The 16,997-nt window shown below is 40.9% G+C and overlaps 1 protein-coding gene across 6 annotated transcripts in view; it reads right to left on the reverse strand.

The window, feature by feature from the left end:
• The window catches only part of DGKI (diacylglycerol kinase iota), a 286,887-nt gene that overhangs the window by 102,768 nt on the left and 167,122 nt on the right, over positions 1 to 16,997 (reverse strand). For all 6 annotated transcript variants that reach the window (XM_074939900.1, XM_074939905.1, XM_074939893.1 and 3 more), the window contains 5 exons: positions 13,700 to 13,755; positions 12,575 to 12,637; positions 12,086 to 12,159; positions 10,951 to 11,062; positions 6,318 to 6,517 (listed from right to left, as the gene is read on the reverse strand). In XM_074939900.1, the coding sequence (XP_074796001.1) occupies positions 6,318 to 6,517; positions 10,951 to 11,062; positions 12,086 to 12,159; positions 12,575 to 12,637; positions 13,700 to 13,755 (505 nt within the window). The remainder of the gene's footprint in view (positions 1 to 6,317; positions 6,518 to 10,950; positions 11,063 to 12,085; positions 12,160 to 12,574; positions 12,638 to 13,699; positions 13,756 to 16,997) is intronic.

Below are 16,997 nucleotides of genomic sequence, written 5' to 3' on the forward strand. Positions count from 1 at the left end.
AGCAGCTCCCGTCCCAAGCCTGGAGCAGAGGGAGCCCCACTCAGGGGGAGGGAGGTGGAGATGATCGAGTGATGGGGGGAGAGGTCTTGGGGGGAAGAGGCAGGGCAGGGATGAGGCCTCAAAGGTCGTTTTGCAGCCAATAGAAAGTTAGCAACCATACTGACTGTATTCGGAACTTTTTTACATTTTCTTCTTGCAAATTAGTTTAATTGGCAGGATGTTTGCAGAAGCAGAAAATTTTAAGAAAATATTGTACAGTATTTATTGAAAAAGAATTTCAAATTCATAATCAGAAGATGTTCAAACCAGAAACCTGATTCCGGTTAGTAGTGGTATTTTCATCCAATCAGAGAACAGAAACAAGTTTCAAATAGGGAATATTCAATAATGAACTGAACATTCAGTGATGAACAATGAAGAGACCAAAGAATATTTGCAGAAATTATTCTATGAATAATTTCAGATAATGAATACATTTGAGAAGATCACAATCTGTTCATGGATAACTCAGTAACCGGGGATGTGAAATTCACTGGATAAATTATTCATTGCCAAACATTTGCCCAGCTCAGGTGGAATGCAACACGTGTGAAACTGTCTGGTCCTCTAATAGCTGAAGGCTTGAATGAGGCTATTAGCGCTGCTGCAGTCAGCAAGGAAAGGAAATTCTCCTTCAGCTTAAGTGGCTCAACGGTACTGCTGGATTTGGATCCCTGGCTCAGATTCTATTCAGGAGCAGATTTCTTGTTCATTCTCTTTTATAACCTTTAAGACATTTTACTCTCAAAAACAAACATTAAATGTTGCTCACTTCCCCACACCTTGGGATGAGATGAATTGTGAAATGACAGAGAAAGGAGATGGCCCTTAGATACTAGGGTAATAAGCATGGTATAAAAACCTAGATTAGGTAAATAGACGAGAGCAAAATTTTCTAAAGTGCCTAAGTGACTTAGGAGCCTGAGTTCCATGGCAAGTCAGGGAGACTTAGGGTCCTAAGTCTCTTAGATGCTTTTGAAACGTTACCCGAGATGATTTATGAGATAGATAAGGTTGGTGAGTTCACATTATGGAGACTACTCCATTAAAAAAAAAATCTACAGGGAAGCTGCCCTCTGAAGGCCTAATATTTATCACTGCCTCAACATGAAAACATGAAGGAAGAAAAAGTTAGGTTCACCACCTTCCTAATATCTTCTGACAACTCACATCCTATGCCAGGAGGTAAATGAATTTACTAATCAGCACAACAAAAGAAAGACGACCCAAACATCCAGAAATCGACCAAGGGAGCCCATTTAATAGCAGTAGTCAAGGGAAAGTAAGATGCCTACAATGACCTTCCTCTTCTGTAAGAAAGGTCCCCACTGTGTTTCTATTTTCTAAGGTGAAAAAAAACTATGACACCAGAATATCTTGACTATTTCTGTTGGATTTTCTCACCTGAGCAACTTGACTTCAAATCCTGCTTAGGTTCAGCACTGTAACATTTATTAATATCAACTAAAGACTCCAGCAGACAGATGCCAAAACCATCATACCTTTCAATACTCAGATTCCAAGGCCAGAAGAGACCATTGTGACCCTCTAGTCTGACCTCCTGTATAACACAGGCCAGAGAACTCCCCCCCCAAAAAAATTTCCTAGAGCTGATCTTTTAGAAAAACATCCAATCTAGATTTAGAAACTGCCAGTGTTGGAGAATCTGCAATGAACCTTAGTTAATTGTTCAATTAGTTAATTGCCCTCACTTTTAAAAATAATGCCTTATTTCCAGTCTGAATTTGTCTATTTTCCAACTGCCAGCCACTGGATCACGTTATACCTTTCTCTGCTAGACTGGAGAACCCATTATTAAATATTTGTTCCTCATGTAGGTACTTATAGGCTGTAATCAAGTCACCCCTTAACCATCTCTTTGTTAAGCTAAATAGACTTTGCCTCTTGAATCTATCACTATACTGTTTAGCTACCTCTGCTTGTGAAGAAAGGTTACTGGTCAGAATAGCATTAGAATAAGCGTAAACGCAGAAATATATATTGCTTACCTCAAACACGCCTCCTTCTAGCCACTTATTAACACATTTCTATTTATTGAGCTGAGCAAAATTTTAAATTTCTATCCCATGGGAAATTCCAACATTTCAACGTTTGTTTTAATCCTGAAATGAGACAAAAAGTTGAAATTTGGAAATTTTTCATGGTATGCTGAAAAATGTGTATTTGGAAATGTTCAAATTTGTTTCAACATTTCTGATTGAAACAAAACATTGTGACATTCCTGAAAATCAAAATGTTTCCTTTCATTCTGTTGAGTTGACCCAAAAGGCTTCCTTTTGAGTCAGATCAACCTTAAACTGCACTTTCCTAGCATGCTGCTTTATGGGAGTTGTAGTTTGGGGACCCATTGTGTCCTATGAGCCAGACTCTCTACAGGTGAGCGGTGTTTATAGGTTCTGAAGGAAGACACTGCAGGAAAATAGGCAGCTCTTTGAGTCTGAGGAGAACAAGAGAGTTGGGATAGGTGCAGGATGGAAGGGGAAATCTCTGTAGCCCTCACTCCTTCCAGCATACGCAGCCACAAAAAATGGTTCTGCTCTTTTATAAGATACTGTATATTTTAGTTAACTACACAGAGTTAAGTACAAAGGAGAAGAAGTCTTGAGTAACTAATTTGTTATAGCCAGTTTACTATTGCATTTTTCCATTTGATGGCTTAGAAATTCATTCCTCCAGCAGGTTTATCCCTCTATCAAGGATTGACCTGAAAGAGTCTCACAGTTAGATCCTGTCAAAAATTTTCCATCAAAACTGTTTTTGATGGAAAATTGGGTTTTCAACTTAATGAAAATTTACCCAAAAAGTGTCAGGAAAAAAATCCAAAATTCAAAAACATTTCAGTTTTCTCAAAGAAAAGTCAAAATTTTCCATGGGAAAAAAAAATCAAGTCACTCTCACCACAGTATTTTAGGGCATGTGTTTTGCCTTGGTCCACAGAAAACTGTTTTCTTTCATAACTGTTAAGGACATATACCTGTTATTTGTATAAGTGGATTCCACTGCCTTTGAAAAAGTCATCAGCAGGGCAGATGGTAAATTTACCATTCCCGGCCAGACCTCAATGCTATAAAAAACAGAACTCCAAAACAACATATAATGGGAAGTCAGAAACACATTAAGAAACTTGAAAAAGAAAAGAAAACTTTCTCACTTGTGCCACTACATCAGACAAAATTCCAAAGGGAGTTTCTGCTATTAACCTCTTCCTCCAATATCATCAAAGTAATTAATAATAGCTTTCAGAATTAGTGTGATGTGAGATTATTTTTTAATCACTGTATGTGCAGAAAGCTCAAGAAAAGCTTCCAGCAATTGCAGATGCAGTGCCAGACCCATTCAGTAATCTCACACACCTATAATTCACAGGGTGCACTTTCCCCAGTCTGAGGAGAAAAATCCATCTATTCTATCAATTGTAAAGATTTTGATGGGATGCCTTTAAATGCTGCAGACATCAGTAAGAAATGTATATGACAATGTAAAAGGGAAAACTTGGTGTCTGTGGTGGGATTTTGCAGAACAGTGTCATACTGGACAAACCCCAGCTTAGTCACTCTGACGTCTTCCTCCTATAATTCATCTTTATTATGCCAAGAAACTCAACAGACAATCCATCTGCCCCCCCCCCATTCCACCTTTCTTCCCAACCACCCAGACACACTGACACACACGCCTTGTAGAGGTTTGAGATTGGGATTAAAGTCCTTGACGAACTGCCAGTAACCCCCCAAAAACAAGACTCCCAGGTGGATATTTCAGTCAAACCAAAAGGTACCTAAACAACAGAAGCTCTGAACCCGACGGAGTTTGGCATAGCATATTCAAACCAATTCCGCCATGAACAATATTCTCCAGGACTCAGTGGACCTTAATTACTGTACAGCGTTACCATGATGGGGCGGATCCGTATACCCCATCCACAGTTTAAACTCATATGCCATAGCTCATGCCTGACCATGCTAATAACTAGACTGAAATATACTAGATGCTTTCTTCCCACTGCTGTGGCCTCCCTCGTGGTTGGAAACAATGGCTCAGGATTGAATTTTTCCAGTTTGGACTTTGTAGCACGGTATGGGGTGATGAAAAGAAATTAGAGGTCATTGTTCAGGGGGTGATAGTCTTCTATTCATCAGCTGTTCAAGGTGAAATTTATACCTAACATATTTTCCAGACAAACAAGGATCTAATATGGCAAACACAAGCTTAGACTGCTGCTCCAAAACGTTTGTCTCATTAACAGAACTGAACATGCAAAACTGAATAGGGAAGCATTGGTTGGTATAGCAAAGGACTTGATTTTATGAATTGATACACTTCTGCTTCAAAAGGTTGGCAGCCACTGGATTTGCTAAAAGGAATAACACACTCCTGAGTACGTGGCTGTTTGAATGAAACACATTTGTAGGGTGCTGGAGGTATTTGGCTTTAAACCTATGCTCAGTATACTGAAGGCCTGCCTTGTCTTTTGCAATTTAAATAATACATGATGAAGAAGTTGGTGGGGATGCTTATTAGCTCCCATCGCAGCAGCACAGAAAGACTCATTGGTAAATCAAGAATAATGGCATTTTTAATATTTAAAGTTTTTTTAAAAAAATATTCTTATGCTATTAAAATGATCTCTTGGGATTTTTAAAATTAACGTTTTAGTATAAAAAGATATTTTAAAAATTTATCTTCTCTTCTTTGCATGTTTTCTGGCTTCCATTTATTTCAACCTTTCCCTGTTCCTTTTTAGGCTACTCTAATGCCGCTTCCCTCTCATTTGATAGCTTATCTCCTTTCTTGTCCATTCTCACTTTTGTTCCTTTCTTTCCTGGTTCCCTGATCCAGAAACTCTCAATCCTAATCTACCCTCAGATGCAACTCCCTAAAGCTAACACTCTCATTGTAATCTGAGTACTCTAGCTTTTCTTTTAGCAGACTAGGAGCTGCAAAATATACTATATCTAGTGTCTCATGTAAAATGCATTCCTCAGTACTTCCCAATAGACCAGGAAAGTCCCCTTTGAATTGCTGATATTCCAGTGGAACACTGATGCTTCCAAGAACACTGCAATGTTTTGCCACCGCTCAGAGACTGCAGCACAGAAAGAATTACTATTTATTTGAGAGCTATTGAACTCTCTCAATTAGGGGTACATATACACTGCAGCTGGGAGCATGCCCTCCAGCGCGGGTAGACAAACTCAGCTAGCTCTGCTTGAGCTAGCATGCGAAAAATGGTAGTTAGCCACGGGTAGCATCTTAGGCTAGCCACCCAAGTACATACCCAGGTGTCACGTGCGGTTGTATTCAGGCAACAAGCCAGAGCCATCACAAATGTCACCATGGCCACATAGCTGTTTTTAGCACACCAACTTGAGTAGAGCTAGTACAAGTCTGTCTACCTGTGCTGGGAAACATGTTCCCAGCTGCAGAGTCGCCGGACCCTAAGGCTTGGCCTACACTACAGACTTTTGTCGATATAAATGCGTTGCTCAGTGGTGTGGAAAATCTACCCCCGAGCAACACCATTCAACTGTAGACAGTATAGCGTACACAGTATAGCGACAGGAGGGCTTCTCCCATGACATAGCTACCACTTCTCAGGGCAGTGGAGTAACTACACTAAGGGAAGAAGCTCTCCTGTCGGCATAGGTAGAGTCTTCTCTAAGCACCGCAGCGTTGTATGTGTAGACAAGCCCTTAGTGATTTATACCAGCGCATTCTGATCAGGATTCCCCACATGGTGACAAACAGCTCTATTCAGTGAATCCTCCGGCTGGTCCCATTTGCACCTGGGAGCAGCATGCTCCCAACACAAAGACTGCAATATAGCCTGAGCACATATGTACCCTGCAATGGACTGTGGATATCTGTTGAATGGTCTCAACGTGGGATCAAGAAGACTCATTAATTTCAGAAAGCAGATTATATGGCACTTTAAAGAGTGTGAGAGGCATATCTGCACAGCTTCTATGTGTGTTAGTAAGAGTCACACAGTTGAATCCACTGAGACCTCCCCGTATAGTTACCCCTTTGGATAACTGAAAGACATAACATCTTTCTAAAAGCACAACAAAGGTAACCCTGTTAGTTAAAGCACAAACAAAATCTGGTAAATATTTACAATGTGGAGGAGAGGAACATTTTGGGGTTTCTGGACCTCTTTCTCCAAATACTCTGATGGTTCAGTCCATGCAAACTCCCTGTTTGAATTCTCTGCCCAGTAAGAGCCTCCTTGTATTAGGACATGAACAAGTCCAACTCACTCATTGAGTAAAGGCATGGATGTTCTCCTCTTGCTCTTCTGCACCATATTGGCCTGGTTCCTTAGGGAGATCCGAATGAGAGACGGAGCAAGTCGACATGGCTCCCCATCCACTTGCATGGGGATAGACTTGTATGTTAACAGAGTCACTTCCCGGCACTGATGCAACCTTTCTCCATGACCTCCCACCTGAAGAGCAGCCTGCAGAACAAGGACAAAGCAAAGAGGAGGAAAGCCATAATGTTACCATCCTATACCAGCCACGTGAGTTAGCTAACATCTCCCTAATCCTGTTTTACCCAGCACTCTATATCCTCTGCTACAAACTATTCTGTCTGCACGAGACCCACTCTGTTGCAGTAAGTGGTTTGTTCTGTCACAGGGAGATTTACCTGCTTGCCAGAATACAGTCCAAAAGCAGCAACTGTCCAGTAATTTGGAGGATTCAATGCAAAGAACCCACTCTTCTAAATTCATCACCACTAGGAAGTTGCATTTCAGGCCAACCCCACATTTCCCCCCCCATCTAAATTTGCAGAATGGCTTTCCAGTGAGAGACATGGGTGCACATGATGCATTATGGCAATGTTCCAATCAAAGCTTTTCAATAAGTCATTGCAATGAGGCATGACCAATGTAATTCCATGCACAGAAAAGACATAAAATGGGACTTAGAATGCTAGAATAAAGTCCTGGAGAGAAGGATCAGTGGGCAGAGGTCAGGTGAAGCAGTCAAACATACACGACAAATTCATTGTATCACATGGGTATGAAATTTATCATGTGGAGGTTGCCTCAGCATATGTGGTGTATATCTATATTTAGAGATATAGATACACACTTATATGCTTGCACACATCCAACATGCATTTCTGTATATTTCTACATCTTGTTTTAAATTATGATTGCTTGTGTTGCAGTACTGCCTACAGTCTACGACTCAAGGATCAGGGTTCCGTCTATGTGATCTAAATGCTTTTTCAAGCAACGGTGTTAATAGAGATTTTCTTTCCTACCAAGGCAATACTGTCCTTGATGTGAATTAGATTAATCTGAAATACTTATTATGACAGTTTATAAAGCAATTCAGCATCAGGATTAGACAAGCTGAAAAGAGCAAGGAGAAAAACCTTGTTCAATAACTGCGGCTGGAAAGCAATTAAATGCTATGTTCAATAATTGTCTTGAAGAAACGAAACGAGAGAGCTGTACCATGTGCCCTCTGGGACACCCGCCCACTGACCCAACATTCTATCCATAAGTTGACTGAAATAAGTCAACAGAAACAGATCTGCATAGTTTTTATCAAACAACACCTTCTTGACCGACAGCTTTTCCCATTTGGTGCTTTTCTAACTTAGAGAAAAAAAATTAGCCAGCTTTCCAAGCCTAATTTCCTCTCTCCTACCTAAGTACATGCAACCTCTTTAAAACCCAAACCACGAGTAAAGAAGCAGTGGAAGAGGCAAGGGGGATAAAAACATATCAGAGACAAAAAGATAGACAGAGCTTGTTAATGACTCTTGCAGGGCCCTAGAGATTTAGTCAGGCACCTTGGGGCAGAAACGCTGTATTTTAATAAAAAATCTATATTAATACAACATTAGCATCAAGAGTTACAGGAACTGAAGTCAGGACATTCACTGTTTTGTTTCCCACAGGAACCTTAACTGTCCTATTATGAATATTACACCTGGGCTATTGGTTACATGATGATGATGATCATAATCATCATATTACTTAACATTTATATAGCACTTTTCATTCAAAGATCTAAAGCATATCACATATGCGGGCAAGCAGATCATAAAGCATAGTGTGATGCACAAAATGTCTGCTAAGATGCAGAAAAGGTCTATTGTTATAGTGACTCTTCAAACCACAAACACATATAAAACCTTAACTCTGACCTCAGCTTCTTTTAGGTAGAAATAGCTCACTAAGGGACCTGATTCTGAACTGTGGCCTAAATGAGTTCATGCAGCTCAGGAGAGGGGTGGCAAAGGTGGCTGTGCATCACCTCTGTGGCCCTCTGGAGGCAACCCCGAAGACTACTCTAACTCACTGTTGCCTGCACTGATTCCCTGTGGGATGTTACATTGTAAATACAGTTCAGTGCATTCCAGCTACACCTTCTCATTCCTCCAATACATCCTGTCCCTTCCCTCAGTTATAACTTGACATACATCTACACCAAGCACTGTAATAGTGGGGGTGATGAAGGGTTATTCCACCAGACCTACACCACTAGGGAATTCCTCTGATGCTAGGGGTACTCCCAGTCAGTTGCCACTGGCTTTGTGGCACCTGTATGATAGCTCCACTAGTGTACAAAGGCTATAGCAGAAACCCCAATCAGGGGCACAGACATTTAAAGTATGTCTAGCAGTAAGGCATCTTACTTTTGCTTATGATGGAGATAAAGTTTATTTCAGTGTGATTGTGAGGAATTAGATGCCTGCATTGTGGATGGTTGTATGCTGAAACTGAAAAGCACTTTGGCATGGAACTGAGGAGCCTGTGAATGTGTTTGGGCACTATAGTGAAAAGGTACAAAGACAGAGGTTGGTCTGGAGGGTAACACCACTTCAACTGGTGGTCTTGTGTTTTTAAGGTTTGTACTTGGGAAATGCACTTAGAGTTAACTTTTTTTTTGTGGGAACAAAAGAAAAACAATTACAGTGGCACTTACCTGATGCTTTCAAAGCACTTTACAAACATTATTCAATGCTCACAACACCTTTGCTGGGCAGGTAAAAATTATCACTCCCATTTCAGGTTAAGTGACTTGCTCAAGACTACACAGCAAATCAGTGTCAGAGGGGAAGCAGAACTCCTATATTTCTAGATCGCTGTTCTGTGTTCTGACCAGTAGACAACACCCATTTCAAAAAGTTTTATTCCTTTTCCACTAAATCACACAATGTTCTATTATTTCTCAAATACCATGTTATCTTGCTCAGGGTTTTAAATGGCATAATTTTAATGCATAATTGAAAGGTGATGACACAAGGGTTAAGGTTGCTATGGAAATGTTAATTCTGAATTCCATGGCTGGTGCATATACAAATGTAATGCTTAATTATGCATCAGCATCATTTTATGTATTAATGTACTCCACATACATAGATCTTTTTATGTAAATATTCATTATAACGCAGCACAAAATAAATCAGCCTCACTGGCTTTAGGCAAGACTTCTGTCTGAAGGCACTATAGACCTTGAGAGCAAAGAACAAGTCATCAAACTTTGAGCTAACATATGCAGACTGTACAATTTTTTATAATACGTGAGCACCAGCTAGAAAACACAAATACTTAAAATAACAGTTGCACTACTCAATCAGGAGTGTCTCTCTTATAGTCTATGATCTTCTTAAAATTTCTCCCACCCCCTCACTCTGATAAAACAGGGAAAATGGGAATTTTCTGAGAATATTTAATGCAGTAATTGAAATTCTTTTAAACTATTCAGATTTTTAGGTGTGACTTTAGGTGGAGAACTTTTGCAATGCCAGTGATGGTCAATTCTAGAGTACAGCAGAAAGGAATGCTCAATTTCAATATGGAGATGCGGCCTTTAAAGGCCAGGAGTCCCAGCATGTAATGCTCCATATTCCAAGTGAGCTGCAGGCCGCACCTACATACTGAAGACGAGGAGGGCTACCATATGTGTCTATTTTATGCAAATTAGATATGTCCTTTGAGCAGCTGGTGATTTGACAATGTGGTACTTCTCAACATTGCAAAGTTTGGACAACCTTTAATTATGTGATTAGTACAGATGGTTTAAAAAGAGTAAGTACATTTTACAAAGTTTTTTGGGGGAAAAAAACCTAAAGATTTTCTTTTTCTTTTCTTTTTTTCCTTCTTTTTTTAAACAACAAAATTATCCCTCCACCCCACCCCCCAACACACATGATTTCTTACTTTTTCTTTTCTTTTCTCCCAGTGAAAAAGTGAAAGTAGGATTTTTTCCCACAATTTTGACATGGAATATTTTGAAATTTTCAAAAAAGATTCTCAAAATATTTTGTTTGTTTACCAATTTCATCAAAAAAAATTTTTTAATGTAATTGTTCTACACACAAAAAATTTTGTTGCTGGAACCCTATTTTTCAACAAAGAATGTCTGACCAGCTCTAATGTATATGGGAAATATACAAAAACCCCAGTTGTGGTGGGGCTGGTAACAAACAGCAGTTATTGTGCGACCATATTAGTTTCCCATAGTACAAACACACATACACATGCACACATATCCCTTCTATAATACTTTAATCTTCTTTGAATTTTGATTTGGGAGCATTTTGAAGCACCATTAGACATGTTCAAAGCAACCAGGTTTTCAGGGAGTACATTTTGATAATGAAATAATACTTCTCTTCCTTTGAAAACCATTATTTGTTCATAACTGAAAAAAAAATTGAGGCTAAAACAAATTTTCTCCACCTTATTGAACCCAGGAAAGCATAGGAGAGAATCTTTTTGGTACGAAACTTTGTGCACCCTAGTGTTCAGCCATGGACATGAGGTGTCTCATACAAAATTGCACACAGAATACTCTCAGCGCCTTAAGCAGTGTGAAATCTACTGCATGCAAAAAAAATACTCAGCTCTGCAAAAATTCTCACCAGAGAGGCCATAGTGAACCCAATGACCTCAATGTAACCATCATCATGGCGCTGAGGTTCAAAGTCTCTGTGGTCGCTGGGGGTACCCCAGGGCATTGTGCCAGCACAATACCTGCAGAAAGAGGTTTAGAAAATGAGAGCATACTAAGAATTTGCCCCACTGGGTCTTACAACAATTAAAAGAAAATAAAGCATAAGTACTGGCCAGTTCTTTATCTTCTGGGTGAATAGCCATACATCTATTCCAGAAGGTCTTAAAATCCATTCTGGGGCCTCCCAGTGACCATACATATAATTATAGGAAAGATCAGACAGGAAACCTGCCCTCCAACTTTCAGGCTGGTGGGGTAGGCAATTAGTTTGTCTATCCCAACTTCTGGTAGGTTGCTGAGTGGAGATGGGAGGCAGCAGAGAGGGGACAGTGCCTTTTTGCAGTAGTGCTCAGGACTCTTCTCTCCCCTCTCCCCCCAGTCCTTCTTCAGATCAGCTGGATTTTCACCTGCAGCCTCCTGCCAACAAAGGCTGCTTTGTGCCCCTGCTAAGAAGGCAGGAGGCTGAAGCTGAGCTTGCTTTCTGCAGACCTTAGTTTCCTCCCTCCCTCCTGCTCAGAAGGTCTGGGAGCAGAGGAGATGCAAAAGCCGGGATAGATTGGGGGAGGAGTTCCAGACAGTGGCCTCCTACCTAATGTCTGCTGCTGCTTCTCTCTCCTGCCTATTGTTAGGGATATATGGGAGATCTTGCAGAGCAGGGGGTGGGGAGAACTTTGGAGAGGAGACACCACAAAGAACCCTGCACAGAGGGCAAAACAGGAGGGAGAGGAAGTGAGTACCTTGGAAAGGAAATCTTTGGCAAGGGGACAGGGAAGATGGGGGAATATTGGGCTTTTAAAAACACACCCCACTCTTTGTGACACCCTCTAAGATGTTAGGAAACAGTGTTTCTTTCAAACCCATTTGGAGCTCTTCTATTTGGAAGGTACTGATTTTTTTCCTCCTGCTTTGTGTTTCTAATGAAGCAGAAGACAACTCTATCTGTTGACTTCCTTGTTCACGTATTAGGTGCACAACTCTGGAAATTGTATTTGTTGATTAACTGTTCCTATGGAGCCAGCAGTTTGTTGTGAACTGGAGCTTACCTGGGTATATTTAAAAACACTATACATTGGAACTTCAGCTCCTGAATCTTTGGGGTCAGGTCTGTTCCATCACACTGCAAAAACCAAAGCAACAGAACAAAGAGGGGTTTGTAAATGGGGCCTCGGACAGGATAATAATTGCTATTACCCCATTTTGTAACAACCTGCCCAAGAATGTGGATCGTATTTTAGAAATACCCATCTCTCTATAGCATAGTTGCTGGGCACCATTCACTCTCTGTGAGATAGGGAAGGGTGTGTTACCCAGTGGGCAATTGTCATGTATGTAAATTCCCAAAGGCTTTCTACAAAATGTGTTTCAAATGTCACGGTCAAAACTGAAAGTAACAATCAATGGTCTGGTGTGATTAGGTTTGTGTTTTCACAGCACTCCCTATCTCTCTCTCTCTCTCTCACACACACACACACACACACACACACTCCATCTGTCTCACTGCACAAAATGATGCCATGCTTTCCTATACTTACCACAACTTTAACATGTTTGGATAAATCTCTGGAACTTCTCTGCAGGAAGTCTGAAAAGGCTGCCTACCAGACATATGAAAAGGGAGGGAATTCAAATCAGAATTTTTTTTATTTGAATGATCTACAGCTTCTTCCTTTCACTTTCCTACCTTTGCATCCCTCCCCAGATTCTGCCACCACATACCATCCTGCACTAAACTCTTTTCTTTCCTGCTCCCATTGACAGAGAGTTTTAGGCCAAGTGTCTTCTGTTAGCATCCAGTCAGCAATGCATGTTTCAAATTCTCAAGAGTCCCTTGAATCAGAGCTGGGGGCAAGGACACAGAAGGGAAGATTGGTCCACTTGTTTTGCTGCATTAAGGTGCTGCACTAAGAAAAAGCACTCCACTTTGGAAGATTTACCATGGAACACCATTGTGCACCCAAAACATCATGCAAATTCTTGCTCTTGTTCGTTTGTTTGTTTTTAACGCATAAGGCTTCTGGGTGTGGTGACAGTGATAGAATCTGACAGCGGAAATACATGTATGACGGCAAGTATTATCTAGTCAATGACCTCCTTTCCTAATTACACCTTAGAATAAAGCTGAAGATCCTTCCACTTCCCTCCTGGATAAGAAATGGTCATCTGATTTGCATATTCATGTATGAAAATGAGATGCTCCAAATAGCAGCTCTCTGTCCTCCTCCTCTCTAGCTCCAAGCCAAGGAATGCTCATCAGGGGCTGAAAGATATGGTCAGCGATTTTTCCTGTGCACTAGCAACTTCCCCAGTAAATTCCGTATCCAAGTGCTGCCCACATATGAAAATAAATGTGAACACAACAGTGAAGCGCTTGCCAATCTGCAGCAGCGGATTCAGGATATTATCAGTCCTTCCTCCAAAGGCTGTAGCACTCTTCTGAACTACTAACTATTATAGGAAAATAATACTTCAGTCCCTTCCAAACAGACATGGGGAGGCATTGCCAGAAGTACCTGGAAGCAAACTATGTACTTTTAAAGGTGATGGGCAAAAGAAATGGTCATAACCCTCAGGAGTGAAAGGGAGAGGAAGGGGAATAAATAATAAATAATTTAAATAAATAAACCAAGGCTATTCTGTAAAATCCATTCGCAACTCACCCCAGCATAAAACATTTTATTTCGAAAGCGACTGTTGAATTTCTCTGGATTTGCTTCTGTAAAAGAAGAACAAGGAAGAAAACAAAGTTGTCATAAGGGAGAAAGGTAGCAACGCACCCTTGCTGTTCTGAGAAGTTTCATTCCAAGCTTTCCTGGAGGCAAGAAGACAGATTTACAGCCTTGGCATGCTGCTAGTTTTCGACCCATGATGGGGAAAAGGCAAGGGAAGTCTTTATTTTCAGCACTATCTACATCAGCAACCCTAAAAGAGCAATTCCATACGTACTGTACATGCACCACCCATTGGTAATTAAAAGGTGAGAAATGTCAAATGAACTTTTACTTTGCAAGAATCTACCCTCTGCACTATTCTTTGCTAGTAGATTTCTACTTAGTGTAGCCCCTTCTTGGTGTAAAGTAGAGTGGATGAGGATAAGGGCAGACAGCCCCCAAACCATGATTCTCTTGAGGGAAATTTACCACAACACTACCTTAAAGAGTTACATTGTCGGTCTCATGACCCCACCGTAAACTTCCAACAGCACAATCACAACTTTTCAGTGACACCAGTACACACTGTACACTGAGTAGATCTCCGTTTGGATTATTCTAAATCTCATGAAACATTTGAAACAAAACTGAATGATTCATAGATTTTAAGGCCAGAAGGGACCACTATGATCATCTAGTCTGACCTCCTGCATACTACAGGCCATAGAATTCAACCTAGTGATTTCCATACCTAGCCCAACAACTTGTAGCTAAAGTAGAGCCTAATTAGAAAGATAACCAATTTTGATTTAAAGATTCTAAGTGATGGAGAATTTATCACACACTTAGTAATCTGTTTCCAATTATTAATTACTCACAGTTAAAACTTTTTGTCTTTTTTTCCAGTTTGAGCTTTCCTAACCAGCCATTGGATCTTTTATGCTTTTGTCTGATAGACTAAAGAGCCCTCTACTATCCGATATCTTCTCTCTGAATAGCTATTTATAAGAGTGTGTTTAAATCACTTCCTAGCCTTCTCTGTAATAAGATAAATAGAGCGCTTTTAATCCTCCATTGCAAGGCATGTTTTCCAGCCCACAAACCATTCTCATAGCTCTTCTCCAATTCCTCTCTAATCCTTTCTAAAATGTACACACCAGAACAGGATTCCAGCAGTGGTCTCACCAATTCCATATACAGGAACTCCTCACTTAAAGTCGGCCCAGTTAACATTGTTTTGTTGCTGATCAATTAGGGAACATGCTCGTTTAAAGTGGCGCAATGCTCCCTTATAATGTCGTTTGGCAGCCACCTGCTTTGTCCACTGCTTGCAGGAAGAGCAGCCCGTTGCAGCTAGCTGGTGTGGGCTTGGAACCAGGGTAGACCAGCAGCCCCCCCATCAGCTCCCCACTCCCCTAAGTTCCCTGTGCAGCAGCCGCCCAGCAGGCTATCAGTTGCCGGCAGTTCAGCTGTCCCTCCCCCCACTGCCATGTGCTGCTCCTGCCCTCTGCCTTGGAGCTGCTCCCCGAGCCTCCTGTTTGCTGTGCAAGGAGGGGAAAGTGGGGGGCTAATATCAGGGTGTCCCCCTCCCCTCTGCTCCTGCACCCCGCTTACCCCATTTCCATAGAGCGGGGGGGACAGGACAGGGCTCAGGACGGAGGGAGCTTCCTGGCAGCAGCTGCCATCTCAACTTGCTGATCTACTTAAAAAGGCAATGTACTTAGAGTGGGGTCAGAGTACTTAAAGGGGCCTTGTGCATCTCTCTCTCACACACACACGGTGTGTGTCTCTGTCTACCATGCTGTCTCCCCTCCCTCCATTCGTGCTGCCTTGTAGAGTGGGAGGCTACATTAACAACAATGAATTAACCCTTGAGGGCTCAGCTGATTGCTAGTTCGTCATTTAGCAGTAAGGCAGTCCCTGGGAAATATCCCACCCTCTGACTTCACCACCTCAACCAAGCTTCACAATCATCATCACTGTGTACCAGTATTAAATTGTTTGTTTAAAACTTATACTGTGTGAGTGTACGCACATATATAGTTTCGTCTCTGGTGAAAAAAATTTCCCTGGAATCTAACCCCCCATTTACATTAATTCTTATGGGGAAATTGGATTCACTTAACATCGTTTCACTTAAAATTGCATTTTTCAGGAACACAGCTACAACGTTAAGCGAGGAGTTACTGTACATAGGTAATATCACCTCCCCTACTCATGCATGATGATTCCCTGTTAATCCATCCAAGTATCATGATAGCCCTTTTGACCACATCATCACACTGGGACCTCATATTCAGTTGGTCGCCTATCAAGACCCCCTAAGTCCTTTTATGAATCACTGCTTTCCAGAATACAGACTTCCATATAGTAGTGTGACCTACATTTTCTATCCATAGATATACGACCTGCACTTGCCTGTATTAAAAACACGTTTGATTGCACTCAGCCTGCCAAATGATCCTGTTTGCTTTGTTGTGAGGCAATGTCAAATGCAGGACTCTACCAAATCAATACATTCCTTGTCACATGTTCACAAATCACTTGTTTTGTTGCATCTGCAAATGGCATCTCTGTTTGCATGCACCTCAAACAAGTAACTGGTCACATAAGCACTGAAGTCACCACTGAAAAGACAACGTTCATTAAAAGTAACATTTGAGACACTTACTACCTAGTCTACCAATGGGAAATACTCAACTACCTTAGAGGGCAGTTACATTTCCACACTGTGAAATGCCCGAGTGGACTAGGGAGGTTCAAGTCAGTATCTTTATTTATTTTATTTACTTCATGATATTTTATATCATTAACAATAGCTCTGAATGCAGGAATGTGCATGCACGTTCAATTTATTGGACCAAATTCTGCTTTAATGAAACTAGTGTAAACCCGGAGTAATTCCACTGATTTCAGTGGAGTTACTCTGGATTTACACCAATTGTAAATGAGATTAGAGTCTGACCCATCCTGATTATTTCCATAAATAACACGTGACAGAGGAAATTAAATGAAACCAAACACACACAAGACAACAATGACACCAAAATGTACGCTTTAAGCTTTTCTCCCCCTATAACACACAGAACTCATTTTGTCAGTTTTTGTGTTCAAGAAAGTGAGAAAATAACTGTGCCAGCTACAATGGGAACAGCAGATGCATGTGCTTTGCAAGCTTCCCCATCCACACATACCCACACACAGATTGCTCTGTGAGTATTTTCTCTCTCATCTAAATTTTTAAAACACTGGCATGTCTGGAATAACATTCATTCTTTATGTAGCTCTACAACTTAATAATTAAGTA

Source organism: Natator depressus, chromosome 1 (assembly GCF_965152275.1).
Source record: "Natator depressus isolate rNatDep1 chromosome 1, rNatDep2.hap1, whole genome shotgun sequence".
NCBI lineage: Eukaryota > Metazoa > Chordata > Testudines > Cheloniidae > Natator > Natator depressus.